At 40.2% G+C, this 15,582-nt stretch overlaps 1 protein-coding gene across 4 annotated transcripts; it reads left to right on the forward strand.

Moving 5' to 3' along the window:
* The first annotated feature begins 4,625 nt into the window (after positions 1-4,625).
* Positions 4,626-10,658, forward strand: zgc:66455 (uncharacterized protein LOC393502 homolog). 4 transcript variants are annotated; one of them, XM_051385503.1, is made up of 10 exons: positions 4,626-4,740; positions 4,829-4,859; positions 5,619-6,229; positions 7,075-7,486; positions 8,139-8,180; positions 8,433-8,533; positions 8,790-8,851; positions 9,134-9,300; positions 9,430-9,585; positions 10,223-10,658. In XM_051385503.1, exons 1-10 carry the CDS (start codon positions 4,660-4,662, stop codon positions 10,585-10,587), a joined length of 2,028 nt encoding a protein of 675 aa, XP_051241463.1. In that variant the 5' UTR covers positions 4,626-4,659; the 3' UTR covers positions 10,588-10,658. The 4 variants fall into 4 exon arrangements, with proteins under 4 accessions (XP_051241463.1, XP_051241465.1, XP_051241466.1 ...); XM_051385505.1 differs by having other exon boundaries at positions 10,284-10,391; XM_051385506.1 differs by lacking the exon at positions 10,223-10,658 and adding an exon at positions 10,087-10,132.
* The last annotated feature ends 4,924 nt before the right edge of the window (positions 10,659-15,582 follow it).

Genomic DNA, 15,582 nt, shown 5'->3' on the forward strand with positions numbered 1-15,582 from the left:
GGAAAACCTGAGGAAAAGTGACTCTGAGGAAACATTAAGTTGTTGCACTTTATCAGTTTTCTCCTGTTGAGCAGTGATGGAAGAAGTACTCACATCTTTTACTGCAGTAAAAGTACTAATACCACAGTGTACAAATACTCTGTTACTAGTAAAAGCCCTGTATTTAAAATGTCACTGACAAATACATAGTGCTTCCTGTGACTGCTTCACAATAAAAGCACCCTTTAGTTTGTCCAGTTGAAGTGTTTTATTGTGAAGGAGCAGCAGCAGGAAATGTGTTAGCATTAGCAGTTAGCAGTAACTGAATGCAGCAGAGTGAACAGGAAACTGTGAATCTAATTACATGATGGATCGATTCCTGTCATCCTGTCATGAGTCTGAGTCAGTGGAGGACTCGGCCCCGAACAGTGAAAAGTACTGCACAGAGAGATAATGACTGAATATAAACACATTGATTGGATGTTGCAGAAAAAATAATAACTGACTAAAAATAGAAATAAAACCTGTCTTTGATTTGATGAAAATGTGAAGAATCGAAACTTTACTGTGTACGATCTTACAGTGTTTCCCTTTTTGTCTTCCTTTGCATTGATATGATGTGTGTGTGTGTGTGTGTGTGTGTGTGTGTGTGTGTGTGGTGAGAGAGAGAGAGAGAGCACAAATATTTCACCATCTTTAAAGCAGAGTCCTACCTGAGCTCCACAGCAACAGCAACAGCACCAACAGGTGATCCACGTCCAGGTAGAGCGTCTCTCTGCCCGTCCGTCTGCTGTCTGCTCTGATGTCTCACATGTGCTGTCCTCAGTGTCTGTCTGCGTACAGGAAGAGGTGGAGCTTTACTGGAGTATATCTGATTGACTCTGTCACAGTAGTTATAAAACAGACACAGTTAGAGTCTTTAACACAAGTGCCTGATAATAATACAGCGTCATTATTATTATTATTATTATTATTATTATTATTATTGACTTAAAGCCCATTATGTAACTTTTCCTCCTCACAATCAGCTTCAGAATCATGCTGATGTTACACTGACTGTAACAGGGTGATGCTTCCTCTGTACTCCTGTTCTTGCACTGTGGAACTTTGGTCTGCGGGTCGGGACGAGTGTGTAACGCTTTACGGCACTAAGGCACACACCACCAACTATGTGACTGATTTATGGTGAAACTGGATCATATTTTATGGAGAAAATGTTTTCTGGTTTTCCCTCTGACGTCCTCCGACTGCTCCGCCCCTCATCCTCATCATCAACTTTCTCTCTGATAGCAGCACCACTGATTTATACTGATTTATGTTTATTATTTGGCTTTTATTTATTAGTTATGATGATTAATTCTGACCTTGGACTCAGTCGAGTTCGAGTACTTTTTCCACCGAGAATATCTCCCTTTCACCAACAGTCCTCTTCGGCTGTCTTTCACTGATTTGAATACCATGACTAGAACCAAGCACTGGCGTAATGTCTCAGCTGTGAGCCTCTCCATTGCTTTGGTTTGCTGCTTCCAGAAGTTGTTTTTCAAACAAATACTTCTCTATACAAAAGTATTTTTTTCTACCCCGTGTCCCTTAGGGGCCACAGGATTTTGTTTCTTTTTTACAATGAAGGATTTTGTTTATTTCGTACAGATGTTGCTTAACCCCTCGTGACTAACGACTCAATACAGAAATGGCTGAATCTCAAAAACTATAAGGAGTTATATCAAATACTTGGTACCATTGGATTCAACTTCAGTTAAAGCTGCAGTCCGTGTACGTCGGGGAGTGCCGCGGCCGCATTATGCGCCGGCATACTGCTGTCCTGTATTGTCAAGTCCTGGAAAAGTCCTGGAAACTGATTTTTTGGGAACCCTGAGGCTGTTTTTCTGACTTTTTAGAGATACAAACATAACTGAATAAGTGACATATTTTATAGATAATTAATATTATATTAAAAACTGTACAATTAATCCAAACAGTGAACTCAGTAACAGCAGGAAGTTTGTGTAAAATGAGTGATTTTGATGAATTCTGAGCAGATTATTTTCTATTTAGGGAACTTTTTATTGTACTATTTCTATATTATGTATATTTTATATTTCCCTGATGCTTAACCACTGTTCTACTAGACAGGGCCGGCTCTAGCCCATTTGGCGCCCTAGGCGAGATTACCCCCCCCCAAAAAAAAAAAAAAAAGAACACCATCATGCAATTCAATGACAACATCTGAATCATCTGAACACTCACAACTGTTTTATTTGAATGTTGTTGTTGATGTTTCAACTAATTTCAAGTAAATTCTACACGCCTGGACTTCCTTGCAGCAGACGCATCTATTGTGTCATTAAATGACACCTGCCTAGACACCTCGCGGTTTATGCTCATCAGTGCAAGTCCATTCAAACGCTCCTGAGACATGGTGGATCTCAGGTATGTTTTGATGAGCTTCAATTTGGAGCAGCAACTGTCACTGGAATGGTGACAGCAATCCTCAGGGCCAAATTTGTGTAATTTATATAAAAACTATTAAATTAAAATACAGACACTTTTAGGAAAAGTCAGGTAACAGCAGTATTGCATTTTGTCATTCAACAAAGTTATTGCACATATAAATTTGAAAACGGTCAAAATGACCAAAATGACCATCATGGCCGTTCTGGTGTTAAGCTAGCATTGCTTTATTTCAACCTAGCTAGCAGGCTAATACAAATGAAACACCTTCACACAAAACGACATTTAAAAGAAGATGACATAATGTTACCTTTACTTTGGGACTTCTTCTCCTCCTCTTCTTTTCTTCTCTTTCGGTACTGCGCACCTGGCAAGATATATCAAAACATAACCTGTCTGTCACTTGACGTGACCTCTGTGACACCTGTCTTACCCTCTGAGGTGCGCAGCCAATGACCACACGTCACGTGACTCAGCACCACAAGTGAGAAACGTGTCACTGTTTATCTGTTTCTTTACTTTGTTAATATTTATTATTTTCAAGACAGAACACGAAGGGAGGCCAATGGGCATCGAAAATGATTATTGTTTTTTGTTTTGTTTTTCTCTCCAGCAGATGGCGCTCTAGGCGACCGCCTATATCGCCTATGCCTAGAGCCGGCCCTGCTACTAGAAACCAGACTGAAAAGAGGACGTGGTAATGTGGGAATGGCCAGGGGAATGGGTGTGGCCTGGGTCCTTGGCAGCCAATAAGCCAAGAGAGACTAACCATGAGTATAGAAGCTGGGAAGACACCAGACTTCAGCAAATCTTGAGCTGTGTGCAGTATTTTCTTGGATTTGTCTTCATAATGCATAAGTTGTTTACTTTTTATTACAGACTTGAGAAAGGTGAGGATAACCAATGAGATTTGCCTTTTCAGGCCAAAACTCTTATGAGCAGCGGTTTGGATCCGAAATCCATTAAAACGTTGATGTTGATACTAACTAAAAGCTATTTTACCTCATGAGATAGACTTACTTTAACTACTTTGTATGTGTGGACTCGAGTCAGACTGAATCTTTGCCTTTTGCACATGCAGGTTGGAAGGTTGTTCCTTCTTACTGGCAGCTCATCTGTAGTCAAGATCTTTATGACATCTGTGAACCGAAGCTCTTGGTCACTTCTACAGCAATGTTCCTAACCAGCTGTAATACTGCTGCAGCTTATACAGTGTGATCCACCAGTGCCCACACACTGAGAATGGACTTTACAGTGAAAACTTTAGAAATCAACAAGATTTGCATCTTCAGACTGACTGTAATTTTAAATGATGTAGAATTCACTTTTTAAGGATTTTAATGTGTAAATTATATTTTTTAATTGCAGTAAAAACATATCAGACACACATTATTGTTCCACACAGACTGTTTGCATACATGTCTTAATACATCAGGACACACACTGTTTCTGTGAAGAACTTCTGTTCACACAAAAACACATTTTACTCAATTAGTGATGTTTTAACGTCCCAGCTGTGATGTTGCTGCTGTTACTGAACTTTCATCATATTTGTATAATTTATTGTAAACAATAAATGGAGTTTAGCTTGAATGTTTAGATTATTATTATTATTAGTAGTAGTAGTATTATTATTATTATTATCATGAATATTAACATCATTCTTCTTATTAATATCGTCATCATAATTATCATTATTTGTATCATTATTAGTATTAGAAGTAGTAGTTTCATTATTATTAATGTTAAATTCTTCCTCAACACTTTACACAAAGTAATATTTTTTTCCTTTTCTTTATCAATTCAACATCAATCAAAATCAATTGTTTTAGTTTAGCTGTGCTGGATAAAGTGTAATATAATGCTTTTTTAAATATCTTTATCTTATGTATAGTCCTATATATATTGATAATATATATATAGATCATTTCCTATTTCTGCAACAAATGGAAGAACAAATATAGTTTTATGTCATTTGTGTAAAAATAAAAGTGTATTTTCTGCTGCTGCTGTGGTGAACTTGAAGCGTTTACCTGAAGACTAGAATGAAAAGAGTAAATATAAAATACAACAGGGACCTCTGGTGGACAAACCCTGACATCCACATCCAGCAAAAGGAAACACAATCAGCTAATTGATGAGTTTCAGCTGCTCAGACAGGAAAGGAAAACAGCAGTTTAACTGAAGCTGTGCGCCTTTTCACATGTTTCAGTACGTTGTGGAAGTAAAATGCCCCGAAGGAACAGCTTTAGTGTGCTGCTCATATTTCTGCTGATATTTGGTATATTTTGGAAACACAGTGACTCGCAGGTAAGCCGTCATCCTCCCTGTGACATCAGCTGGTTTTGGTTTTATTTGGTGAAATATAATTCTGGTTGTTGCTTCCGTGTGTTTGTAGGTGAACAGAGAGGAAGCCAACAACCCTCCAGGTGAGACTCTGAACACACTCTATAAACAGTCTACACTGACAATGTTAATTAAAAAATAGATTCTATTTTTAGAAAAGCATCAGTTAAAGTGACCCTCAACCTTTATCTAAATCTATGATGTTAACCATCAATCTTAGTATTAAAACTGATATAGGAGAGCTATATTTGGCCACATTAACTCTTGTGTTAAGTGTTATTGATAAGTAAAAGACAGGTGATCTATTGCAATATCAGCTTATGTGATTTCACTGTTGTTCTAATTAAACAAATCAGATAAAAGTTAACAGGTTTCTACTGTCTGATGTGTTTAATTATGTTGTATGATGTAACTATGTAGCTTATATATAACACTGTGTCTCCATACTTTGTCTTTTTCACTGTTTTGTGAGTCTCCCCTCCACGAACACACTGTAGTTTATTTTGACTCAGTCCCACATACACCGTCCTGCTGCCCCAAATACTCACTGGAGCACCAAATGTGGATTAATCTGCCTCTGAAAATAGTCCCCACCAATTTCCTGCAATGACCAGCTGTTAGAGGAAATTAATGAGCCTTTAAATAATGACATCTTCATTAGAAACCACTGGTCTTGGACCTGAGAGCCAAAGACAAGGTACACTGTGAAATATATTGTTGTAAGTTTAATTTAATGCTAATAATTGCAGTAAATTCACAACTCTAACATTTGGGAAATGGTTGTCAGTAATGCTGAATACATACAAGCTGCAGAACCACTGGTATGTTCATCTCTTCCTCAGATGGACACGGAGGAGGCGACGGTGCGTTCTTCGCCCTGCGGAGCTGCCACCAGCTGCTGCACGCCGACACCGGGGAGTTCTTCTCCCCGGACTACCTTTGCTCCAACCCGCCTCTGTGGTGCAACTGGACCATCCAGGTGGATCCCAGAAATAGGGTCCAACTCCACCTGGAGGACCTGACCCCCGATGACGCCTGCCACCTCAAACAGGACCAGATCCACGTGGACGAGCCCGTCGGACACTTTAGGGGTCACAAGGTCCTGGAAAAGTGCTGGCGGGAGGCGAAGTACACCTCCTCCTCCAACACTCTGTATGTGGTGCTGCTGATCGGCGGCAGGCCCAGCTCGACCTACAGGGGCTTCTATGGCCGATACCAGGCGTTCGGACCACCGGTGGTTTACAACCCACAGGAAGGATTCACAGAGAGAAACAGGAACTCAGAACCATCTCTTGGACTTGTGGACTTGAATGAATTTGTGATGAATGGTGAACAGTTGGAGTCAGATTTACAGCGACATCTGTCACCAGCAAATTCTGATCTCATGTATGATTATTATGATCAACCTTCAGCCATGACGGTGGATTTGCCCAAAGAGGACACAGACACTGAGGTGAGTGGGAATCAAACCCCCAACTCTAGCTAATGCCTCAATGCTACCAACTTACCTTTTTAGGATCTTTCAGCTCATTGTTTTGGATTTACAGCCCCCTAACTTCACTCTCTGCTCGCTCTTCAACCTCATTTGCTGGAAACACAGTTGATAAGAACTGTGAGATTAAACCAGACAGTAACTGTGCCGTAAAATCAAAATAATGACTTAAAAGAGGCTTAAAAGCTCTGTAGAGCTGCAGAGTTGTGTGTGGACTAAAATGAACCCCAATTTTACCGATTCGAATCCAGCTGGGGACCTTTTTATTGCACACTCCCCATCATTTCCTGTCTTCTCCCAAAAACATTACAATTACATGATCATGATAAATGCTATTATGAATTAATTATGAATTCAAATTCAAAGAGTGTTATTTCTGTCAAAAGTTGCACACAGTCTCTTTAATGCAGGTATTCATGTTCCTCCTGATTTAAAACTTGCATGTCTGCTGCTGCAAGACTTTTTACAATATTTGCTGCCCCCTAGTGGTGAAGAGAACAGATATACTAACTATACAGTCCACTAATAAAAAGACAGAAAGAGCCTCTGATAATCCTGTAGATTAGAGTAAATGGGGGGGAAATAGTGTGAATCTATATAAGATTGCAGCAAATTGGATTTTTAGGACTGATTTTCACCTGAATTTTTGCATTATTGAGTTTAATCTGAAATAAATCATAAATAAATCAAAAAACTCATCCAGTGTATTTTTTTTATCTTTTGTTACAGTATTAATCTGCACTTTGTTCTTTACTAATACATACCAGGAAGTATTCTGAGGTTCTTCCACCCTTTACTTCACTCAGGTGGGTGAAAACCACCGTCCGGCCACGGAGAACCGCAGCCACGTCTACCTGTTCACAGCCACAGTGCCAGCATCCACACAGGGGACCTCTCGATCGGGAAGAGGTGCCACTCAAACCCCTCCAGACCCGACCGACCCATCAGTCCACCCTGCGTCTCCACAGCAGCTGCATCACATCATTGATGAGATCAAACCCAATGCTCGCTCCCCGACAGCAATACGAAGGGACGTGGAGGAAGTGTGGAGCAGTGTGTCCGAGGAGGAGAAGTCTGCTGATGGCGGGAACCGGACGGAGGTCAGCGAGGCCTCAGACCGGCTTCCTTCGCACTCTGAAGGCCCAGAACCAAAGGAGACTGAGCAGACTCATCCTCAACCCAACATGGTGGAGCCGCTGTCAGACCACAAAGTGAACAGTGAGTACATTTGACTGCTATTGATATTTTATGGATTTCATATTATATTCAAAACTGTACAATGAACAGTGAGCTCAGTAATTGTAGGAAGTTTGTGTAAAACCAAAGATTTGGATGAATACTGAACAGATTATTTCCTGTTTGGGGAACTTTTTATACAATTCTCTGTCTGTATTATGTTTTGTTATCATCTTTAACAATCATACAGACTTGATCTGCATTTCTATTTTGTTTTAACAGATTCAGTGTTTTCTTGTCTCTGCACTTGGTCATTGTTCTATTAGACAATTAACAATTTACTTCACTTTACATTTACCTTTCTTCACAGAAATACCGAGATATAGCCTACTGTGTATGTTTTCATTTAGTTTTCAAAAAATTGAGCTTTGGTGACCCCCCCCCAGGTTTGGAAATACTGGTCTAATGTACCACTGTCAGGATATAATTGATAGAATTTAAGCAAATATATACGTTCTAGTTATAAAGTTCCTACTGTACTTTGAGCACAAACAACCTCTAGCGACAATCGCTGAGTTACAGTTCAAAAACTGGTTTCATGTTTGTGGGAAACAACTCAAGATGATCAACCTTGGTACATTTATATTTTATATTCTGTTTCTTCAATCTGTTTGACTTTGTTTCTCTCTTGTAGTGAACATTAGGAATCACTCTGAAATTCCACACCTTCCTGGCGGTGAGTGTTGATAATGTTCACATGAATGTTGACACAGAAATCCTGGTCCAGTATGTAATTTCTGGAGGGGATATTTAATGTTTTAATGTGATATATATATATATATATATATATATATATATATATATATATATATATATATATATATATATATATATATATATATATATATATATATAGTAAATTAAATGTTATTGATTATTATGAGTGTACTGTTTTGGTGATCACAGTCAGGATTTTGGTCCCTGACAGGTCACCTGTTTGAAGTGGCCGTTGAAGTGAACTTCAGTCTTGATTTGGAGGAGCTGTGGGACAACCTGGCCAAGTCGCTGCTGCTGTCAGTAAAACATTCGGTACGTTGATGAAAACAAAACAGAGACGGTAAAGGTGCTACGTGTTGCATGTAGTAAAACAGCATCACTAGCCGTGTTTAAAGCATGACTTGGTGCTACCTCCTGCTTATCTTGATGAACTGACTCTAGTGGATGGAAACAAGCATTAATTCTCATTTTCTTTTGCTGATTTTCTCAAAATTTGATTAAACTTGTGATACATTTGGACGGAAACACACCTGTTGTAAGCTGAAGATGCAGTGTTGTGTTTCTGTAGATCAGTGAAAAGCTGGAAGCTCTACACACGCCGCTGTCTGTCTCTTCTAAAAGAATAAAGAGGTTGGTACATTTGTACATTTGCTTTGCACCTTTTTTATATATTTGTTTATATTTGCACTATTTCCTTCATTGTTCCTTTGTGTACAATGAAGTCCACTAAAACAAATTGATGTCAGACTCTTCTCACTAGTCTCTTGATTGCATCCTTGTTTCCTTCACTTGCATCCTCTTATTGAAGAGAACCGAGGAATAAACAAATGTTTCTTTCTTTAAGTATTACCATGACAGTTTTGTGTGTGTGTGTGTGTGTGTGTGTGTGTGTGTGTGTGTGTGTGTGTATAGATTGAGCGCAGGAGTGCTGTACATCCTCTGGCTGCAGATCGGACAGGGGCCTGGAGGTCTGCAGGTCCACGAGGTCGTCCACTCTGTCCTGCAGGGCTTCATCGGCACTGATGTCGCCGTCAGAGGAAAGCACGGGAAGGCTGTTATCATGTCCCTGTCAACGGCAGGTACAGTATACCTGCCCCCCCCCCCCCCTCCTCAGAGGAGGTTAAAACATGATCCCAGTAAACCAACTAAACTGTAAAAAAAACACTGTTATCAGGTGTCATCTTTCTCTTCCTATGTGTGCGTTTCAGATGTAAACGAGTGTGGGACGCAGATGGTGCTGTGTGACGTTAACGCGGAATGTGTGAACCACTTTGGTTCGTATTCGTGCCGCTGCAGGCCGGACTTCCAGGACGCGTCCCGCCTGGGATCAGGAGGAACCGTCTGTGTGGATATAAAGGCTGCAGGTTCAATTCAGTTTTATTTGTTATAGAGCAAATCATAGAGCAGATGTGTGTGTGTGTGTGTGTGTGTGTGTGTGTGTGTGTGTGTGTGTGTGTGTGTGTGTGTGTGTGTGTGTGTGTGTGTGTGTGTGTGTGTGTGTGTGTGTGTGTGTGTGTGTGTGTGTGTGTGTGTGTGTGTGTGTATATATATATACTCTGCCTACACATGTAAAGTGTATTTACAGCACCTTCCACACACGTTTCCAAATGTATAAAACCCACAGGCGGTGAGACTGTGCATACTCGTACAAATCTTTCACACCATGCGTAATCCACAAAGTCCTTTGAGTCTTATAGTGTGTTGTTGGCACAAAAGGGAATAAAAGTGTGACTTTGGACACTTTATGTAGAGCTTTATTCTGTAATCTGTAGTTTTAGGCGTTCCCTGCCTCTGTTACCTTCTTCTTCACGTGGGAACAGACCTACAAGAGATTTTAACTGCGTATTTTATGCATCTGGCTCCAGGTGTAGACTGAACTGCCTAACAATGATATATAGAAGGACCACATTCTCTGACTGAAGATGGTTTGAACTCTCAGCCATACTGCTTCATTCGAGGTAAACAGAGTCCGGCTGGTGACTTCCTGTCGTTTGCCTGCAGGTTGCAGCTCAGGCCTGTCCGCTGAGACTAAAGGCGTCTACGTGCTTTTCTTCCTGCTCAGCTCCCTCATCCTGATGCTGCTGGCGGTGGCCGGCATGCTGTACCACCGCCACCACCGGGGGGCGTTCCTGGTTCAATGCCACAGTGGCAGTAGCATCTCTCCCGCTGACCCCAACAACAACCACCACCGCCACCATCATGATGACTCTGACCTGCCCCCTCCACCCCCGCCTGCCCGGGGCTTCAGGGAGAGCTGGCCCCAGGTGAAGGAGCGCTGCCCGTCCGTGGACCTGCCGCTGCTGCGCTTCAGCCCGCTGCTGCCGCCGGACGGCTACATGGAGCCAAAAGAGGACGGGAAGATGTGACGAGATGGTGGACGCAGTTTCTGAACTCTATTCATTAAAATTTGTTTTCATTCAGTTTACTTTCTGTTTTGTCTGATCTGTCCACGGTTTGTAATCTGTTGAATTAAAGTCACAACTAAACAGCATTTTCTTGCATTTTCTGCCCTTTAATCCACCAGAAGACAAAGAGGGTATTAACTAAGGGTAAATATTGTACCATTGCCCTCAATTTAAAATATATATATATATATTTCTTCAAACACAACAACAAAAAAGGATAACTGACAGTACTGACATTACGTTAAAGTTGATTTCCGTAGATGTGTTCAGGGCGGGACTCTGACAACTTCCTGTTTCATGGAGTATTTATTGTTAAGGTAACTTTGGGTAAATTAATTGTACTGATTCCATTAAGTTAATTAAAGTTAAACTCTTATGAAAAAATTCTCCAAACTTATTTAAAATGTGTGAACAGAATTTATCTGAATAAACAAACTTAAATTCATTTTCTTCATACAAATGTTACCACAGAGTTTAAATTTACTCTCTTTTTACTTTCTTCCACTAAAGCAAATTATTACATTACCTGTTAAAGCAGCTGATGTATTTTAAAAACTTGCACACATTAAGAATTATTTGGATGCGTTCTTGGGCTTATAATAAATAAAATGACATAAAAACAAAAATTTAGGCTTACATTTTTGTAAAGACATTCAAGAAAATGACTCAATGGAACAAACTGGAGTTATATCATCAATGATTAAAATACTGCACACATTTAATCGTACTCAAAACAACTGAGTTGCTTCAATAAGTTTTTGAGTTGGGTTCATTTCATGTGAAAGAGTGACTCTAGTTTGTTTAATTTATTCTTCTTGTACCAAGATGAGTTTTTCAGGTTTTACAGTGTTTGCTACACGATTTTAAGTGGATGACTGATCGCATATGAAAAACCCTGATTTGTTGTTGCAAAGGCCTTAACTCTCACATAAACAACTGTAAACCACAATCTATCTGTGTGTATATGTGTGAGGTTGATGCACGGAGGCATGAAGAAACTAGACGCTAAAGAAAAGCCTTGTTTTGGTTAGCAGACACGGGCTGAGGGGAACAAGCACCCTGTAATAAAGCAGAGTAAGGTCAGCGGACTCCCCATGTGACAGCACACCACCCTGGATTAGCTGCTGTAAGCCTATTAAAGTGGTTTGGACTAGGTGGGCCAGCACAGACTACACTTCACTCCCTGCACACAGAGATGCAGGGTGGCCAGTCTGAAACTGAGAGGTCACAGGTCCACAACAGGCCGTGTGGAGTGTCCTTGAGCCGGGGAGTCGCTCTGTATAATCAGCTGGATTCCTGAATTTAAATGTGGCATTATGGATCCAGACACAGATTAAATTTATGTCTTCATTCCTCAAGAGATACACGGAGCAGGATTACATAAAGCTTTGGGATATGATATTTAATAATAATATAAACATCATAGAAAGGATGATAAGTGGACAGAGCCTCCAGGTCTGAAAAGTGAAACTAATGCATACGAGATAGATAGAAACCTTTATTTAATCAGGAAAAACATAAAAGACAATTGAGATAAAAAGACAAATACATTACACAGGGATGAAGCAGTCTAATTTAAGTGCTGAAGCTTATTCCACCTAATGGGGAGCATAAAAAGCTAAAGCAGTTTCCCTCCATATCAAAGGTAATAAATATACTGCTGTGTGTACTGCATTCCAAATTTATGAATCTTAAAATGATGATAAATAAAATGGTATGTGTGACAATTTCAGACAAAAAATACAAACGTGGTGTGCAAACGGCCTGTAACGCTCCACTATTTATCGTTTTATGGCACATTGTCTGGTTCAAGCTCTGGTAAACCCACCGTAGACCAGCTGGTGAAGAAAGTGGAACATCAGGAGCTGGTGGAGACCAAAAGCAGAGCTAGAAATAGAGCAACTACTGAACACAAACATGACTCCAATTGGATGATCGTGCGTCTGCTGGGTTTGGAAGTGAGCAGCTGTTTGCCAACATGTTAATACGCTGGCAGCTGTGCTGAAAGCTTTAGTTACTAGTTCCTTTACAATTTAACATTTTATTTTACACACAAAACATATGATGAGCTTATTACATACGTTGCAGTTTTATAGATTAAACTACACAACAATGTAAAGCAGTTAAAATTGGCAGACCAGATGTGACACTACTGTCCACCAGACTCTATTGACAAAAACACTAATTTTACCTCACATTTACACCTCAACCTTCACATTCAAACTCACCATTAACCAGTCTCTCCAGGATTTCAGGGGCATGTTTTGGGATTGTTCTGGATTAAAATGCCTTATTTCACAGCATCGTCCTCTCTAAGAATGCATGTTGTGATCGGAGTTTTTTTTAAATACATTTAGTGGTGAAACTACAATGATTGGTCGAATTTTAGCAAAGGTTGCAGTAATTGGACAAAATTGGTGCAGAATTCACAGAGTGGTTGAATTTGCTTTAATTGCTGTGATCGCAACTTCCTGGAGGGACTGACTATCAAAATAAAACTCACCAAACAGTCTTTTGTTAGTTTGTCCACTGTTCCAACAACAATCACCAACTCTGGTTTGGTCAAAATAAATCTTAATTCAGAGTTAGATGAGAAAATAACAAAACTGCCATGTAACATTAGCTAATCCAATGCACGTCCACTAAAAGTTGTTGTTTTTTTCCACTGACAGGTTCAGGTTGTTAATCTAAGAGTCTGACAACATTATATCATGTTAGATGATACAAACAGCAGTTTCAGTCGCTCTCCTCAAAGCCAGCAGTTGCACATGGAGACACAACATGTCCTTCCAACTGGCCAAGATAATCAGATGAATAAATTAAAACCAATAATAGAAACATCAATGGACAGCACATCACAGCATGAGGAGGAGGAGGAGGAGGAGGAGGAGGAGGTGGTTGGGGTCCACACTCAGCTTCCGTCCTCTGCTGGCAACCTGAGGTCGAGGAGGGCGCTCCTCCTTCGTCGCTCGCCATCCAACGAGCCACGCTGAGCTTCACCTGCCAGGCAGCATCCTCCACCCATAATCCCCTGCTCCCCTCCTAGCTCTTGTTCCTGTACTCACTTATCTATGGAGGTGTACGAAGGTTCACTTGCAGAATCCAGTATTTTATAACATTAATAAATCGTAAATCCTGTGAATATTATGAACAAACTAAAAAATATTTATGTATAATAACCAAACCTTGATTTCAAAATGGCCGTTCTACAAAGACATCCTTGCTCTTTGATTCTGAATGTTTACTGTCGCTGTTTTACATCTATGAAGATTTTAGATTTGGCATTGAAGCCAACACCAACCGTCAACTGCAGTTCCTCTAACGTCCACTAGATGCTGGCTCTAGCAGTGAGTCTCCATAAGGCCCAATATTAAAATGTCCAACTGTACAGCAGAAATCAACATGTTTAAAGCCTTTAGAGTTAATTTCCCTGTTCATGACAACTGTGTGGGGGAACAAATTTTTGTACAACTCACCTGTTTAAATTATATTCATGCTTACAGTTGTGCAAAATTAAGAGAAGGCTGCTTTGAGTGACAGGTCACAGGCGGCTGTTTTCAGTAACCAGGCTTCATTCAGCCAGAGCCGACCACACCGAGCTTCACAACGGCTCCTCACAAACCAATCGGGGACGTCGCGGAGACTACGTCCACTGTTATTCATACAGTCTATAAATAAAACACAAACGACATCACCAAAACGTTTTCTAAAGTTTTTTCCTTGTTAGCAGTGAAGCCTAAAGACCTCTTTAGGCTTAAAAACACATTTGTTTCTAAGTTTCTAAAACTTTTATGGTGTTTCATCTGTTTGTACAAACAAAACGTGGCAGTAAACATCAAATGGTTTAGTGAGAAGTTTAAAACCTGAAAATGGAGTTTCAGACACTTTGAGAAAAGTTTTATTTTGAACTTTATATGAAGCTTTCTTCAACCTTGATCTAAAAACTACTGGTCAGATTTACAATTTACTGTAGATATTTATTCTCAGAGGATGATTTCTAAACTTTTGTCTTGTCCTCATGTCACCCACACAAAAACTAAAGCTTCTAATTGCAGAAAGGATCAGTGAGGCTTTATTATTGCTGGATGTAATGAACATTGAGGCCTCTAGATGTTGCTAGTGAGGAATTAGACTTGTATATATATATATATATGATATGTCAAACTAACAACCCAGAGACCTGATGGTCGGTGTAAGTCACCTTCAGCCGGTCCTTCCGATCTCTCTTTGTCCTGTTGTCTCGGTCAGAGGGAGCAGCAGCGTGTCGCTCTCTGCGTGCAGTCTGAGGCCACCAGGCAGCGTGTGGTGGACCACAGTGGCAGAAAAGCAGTGATCTGCTCCGGTAGAGCCACATGGATGCCACACAGACAGAAGGACCTGTCCTCACAGCGTCGGAGCCTAATGAGCCTCTGCTGAACCTGCAGCAGCAGCAGCAGCGTGGGTGGCCGACAGGTCTCGGGTTCAGGTTTTAACAGCTGAATATGTTAACATTAACCAGTAATCCAGCCTTACTGGCAGGGATGTAGCAGCTTGTTTCTAAATGCAGCACAGTTGATAAAGTTGATGTGTTAAAATGCAAAAATAAAACATAATAATGTAACAGAGAGCTGCACATATTTAGACATATTTTTGTAGTCTAATACAGAAGTTATCATCGTCTTGGTTGCTTCAACAAAAAGCCAACAGGATTGTTGGATTATTGCAGAAAATATAAATTCTGTGGCGAACTAAAGTTTCTGAAACTTGCTACAAGATTTTAACATTTCCAGATCTGTTTTTTGATCTTTGTAATAAAATAGTCAGTTTACCAGTCAAACAGTGACGTGTAGGTGACAGAAAATTGTCTCAAAGTAACAAAATAGTTAAAAAAATTACAGTTTGCCTTTACCTTTATCAGTTGTAATGAAATCACTGACAGTATAAATAACGGACGGAGCTACCCGGTCTGTAAACTGA

The sequence above is a fragment of the Dicentrarchus labrax genome, unplaced genomic scaffold (assembly GCF_905237075.1).
Source record: "Dicentrarchus labrax unplaced genomic scaffold, dlabrax2021, whole genome shotgun sequence".
Taxonomy (NCBI): Eukaryota; Metazoa; Chordata; class Actinopteri; family Moronidae; genus Dicentrarchus; species Dicentrarchus labrax.

Coding starts and splice junctions, on each gene's coding strand:
- zgc:66455 (XM_051385503.1), top strand. CDS start 4,660: ATGCCCCGAAGGAACAGCTTTAGTGTGCTGCTCATATTTCTGCTGATA. Junction 8,852..9,133: donor TCTTCTAAAAGAATAAAGAG/GTTGGTACATTT, acceptor GTGTGTGTATAG/ATTGAGCGCAGGAGTGCTGT. Junction 9,301..9,429: donor CATGTCCCTGTCAACGGCAG/GTACAGTATACC, acceptor TGTGCGTTTCAG/ATGTAAACGAGTGTGGGACG.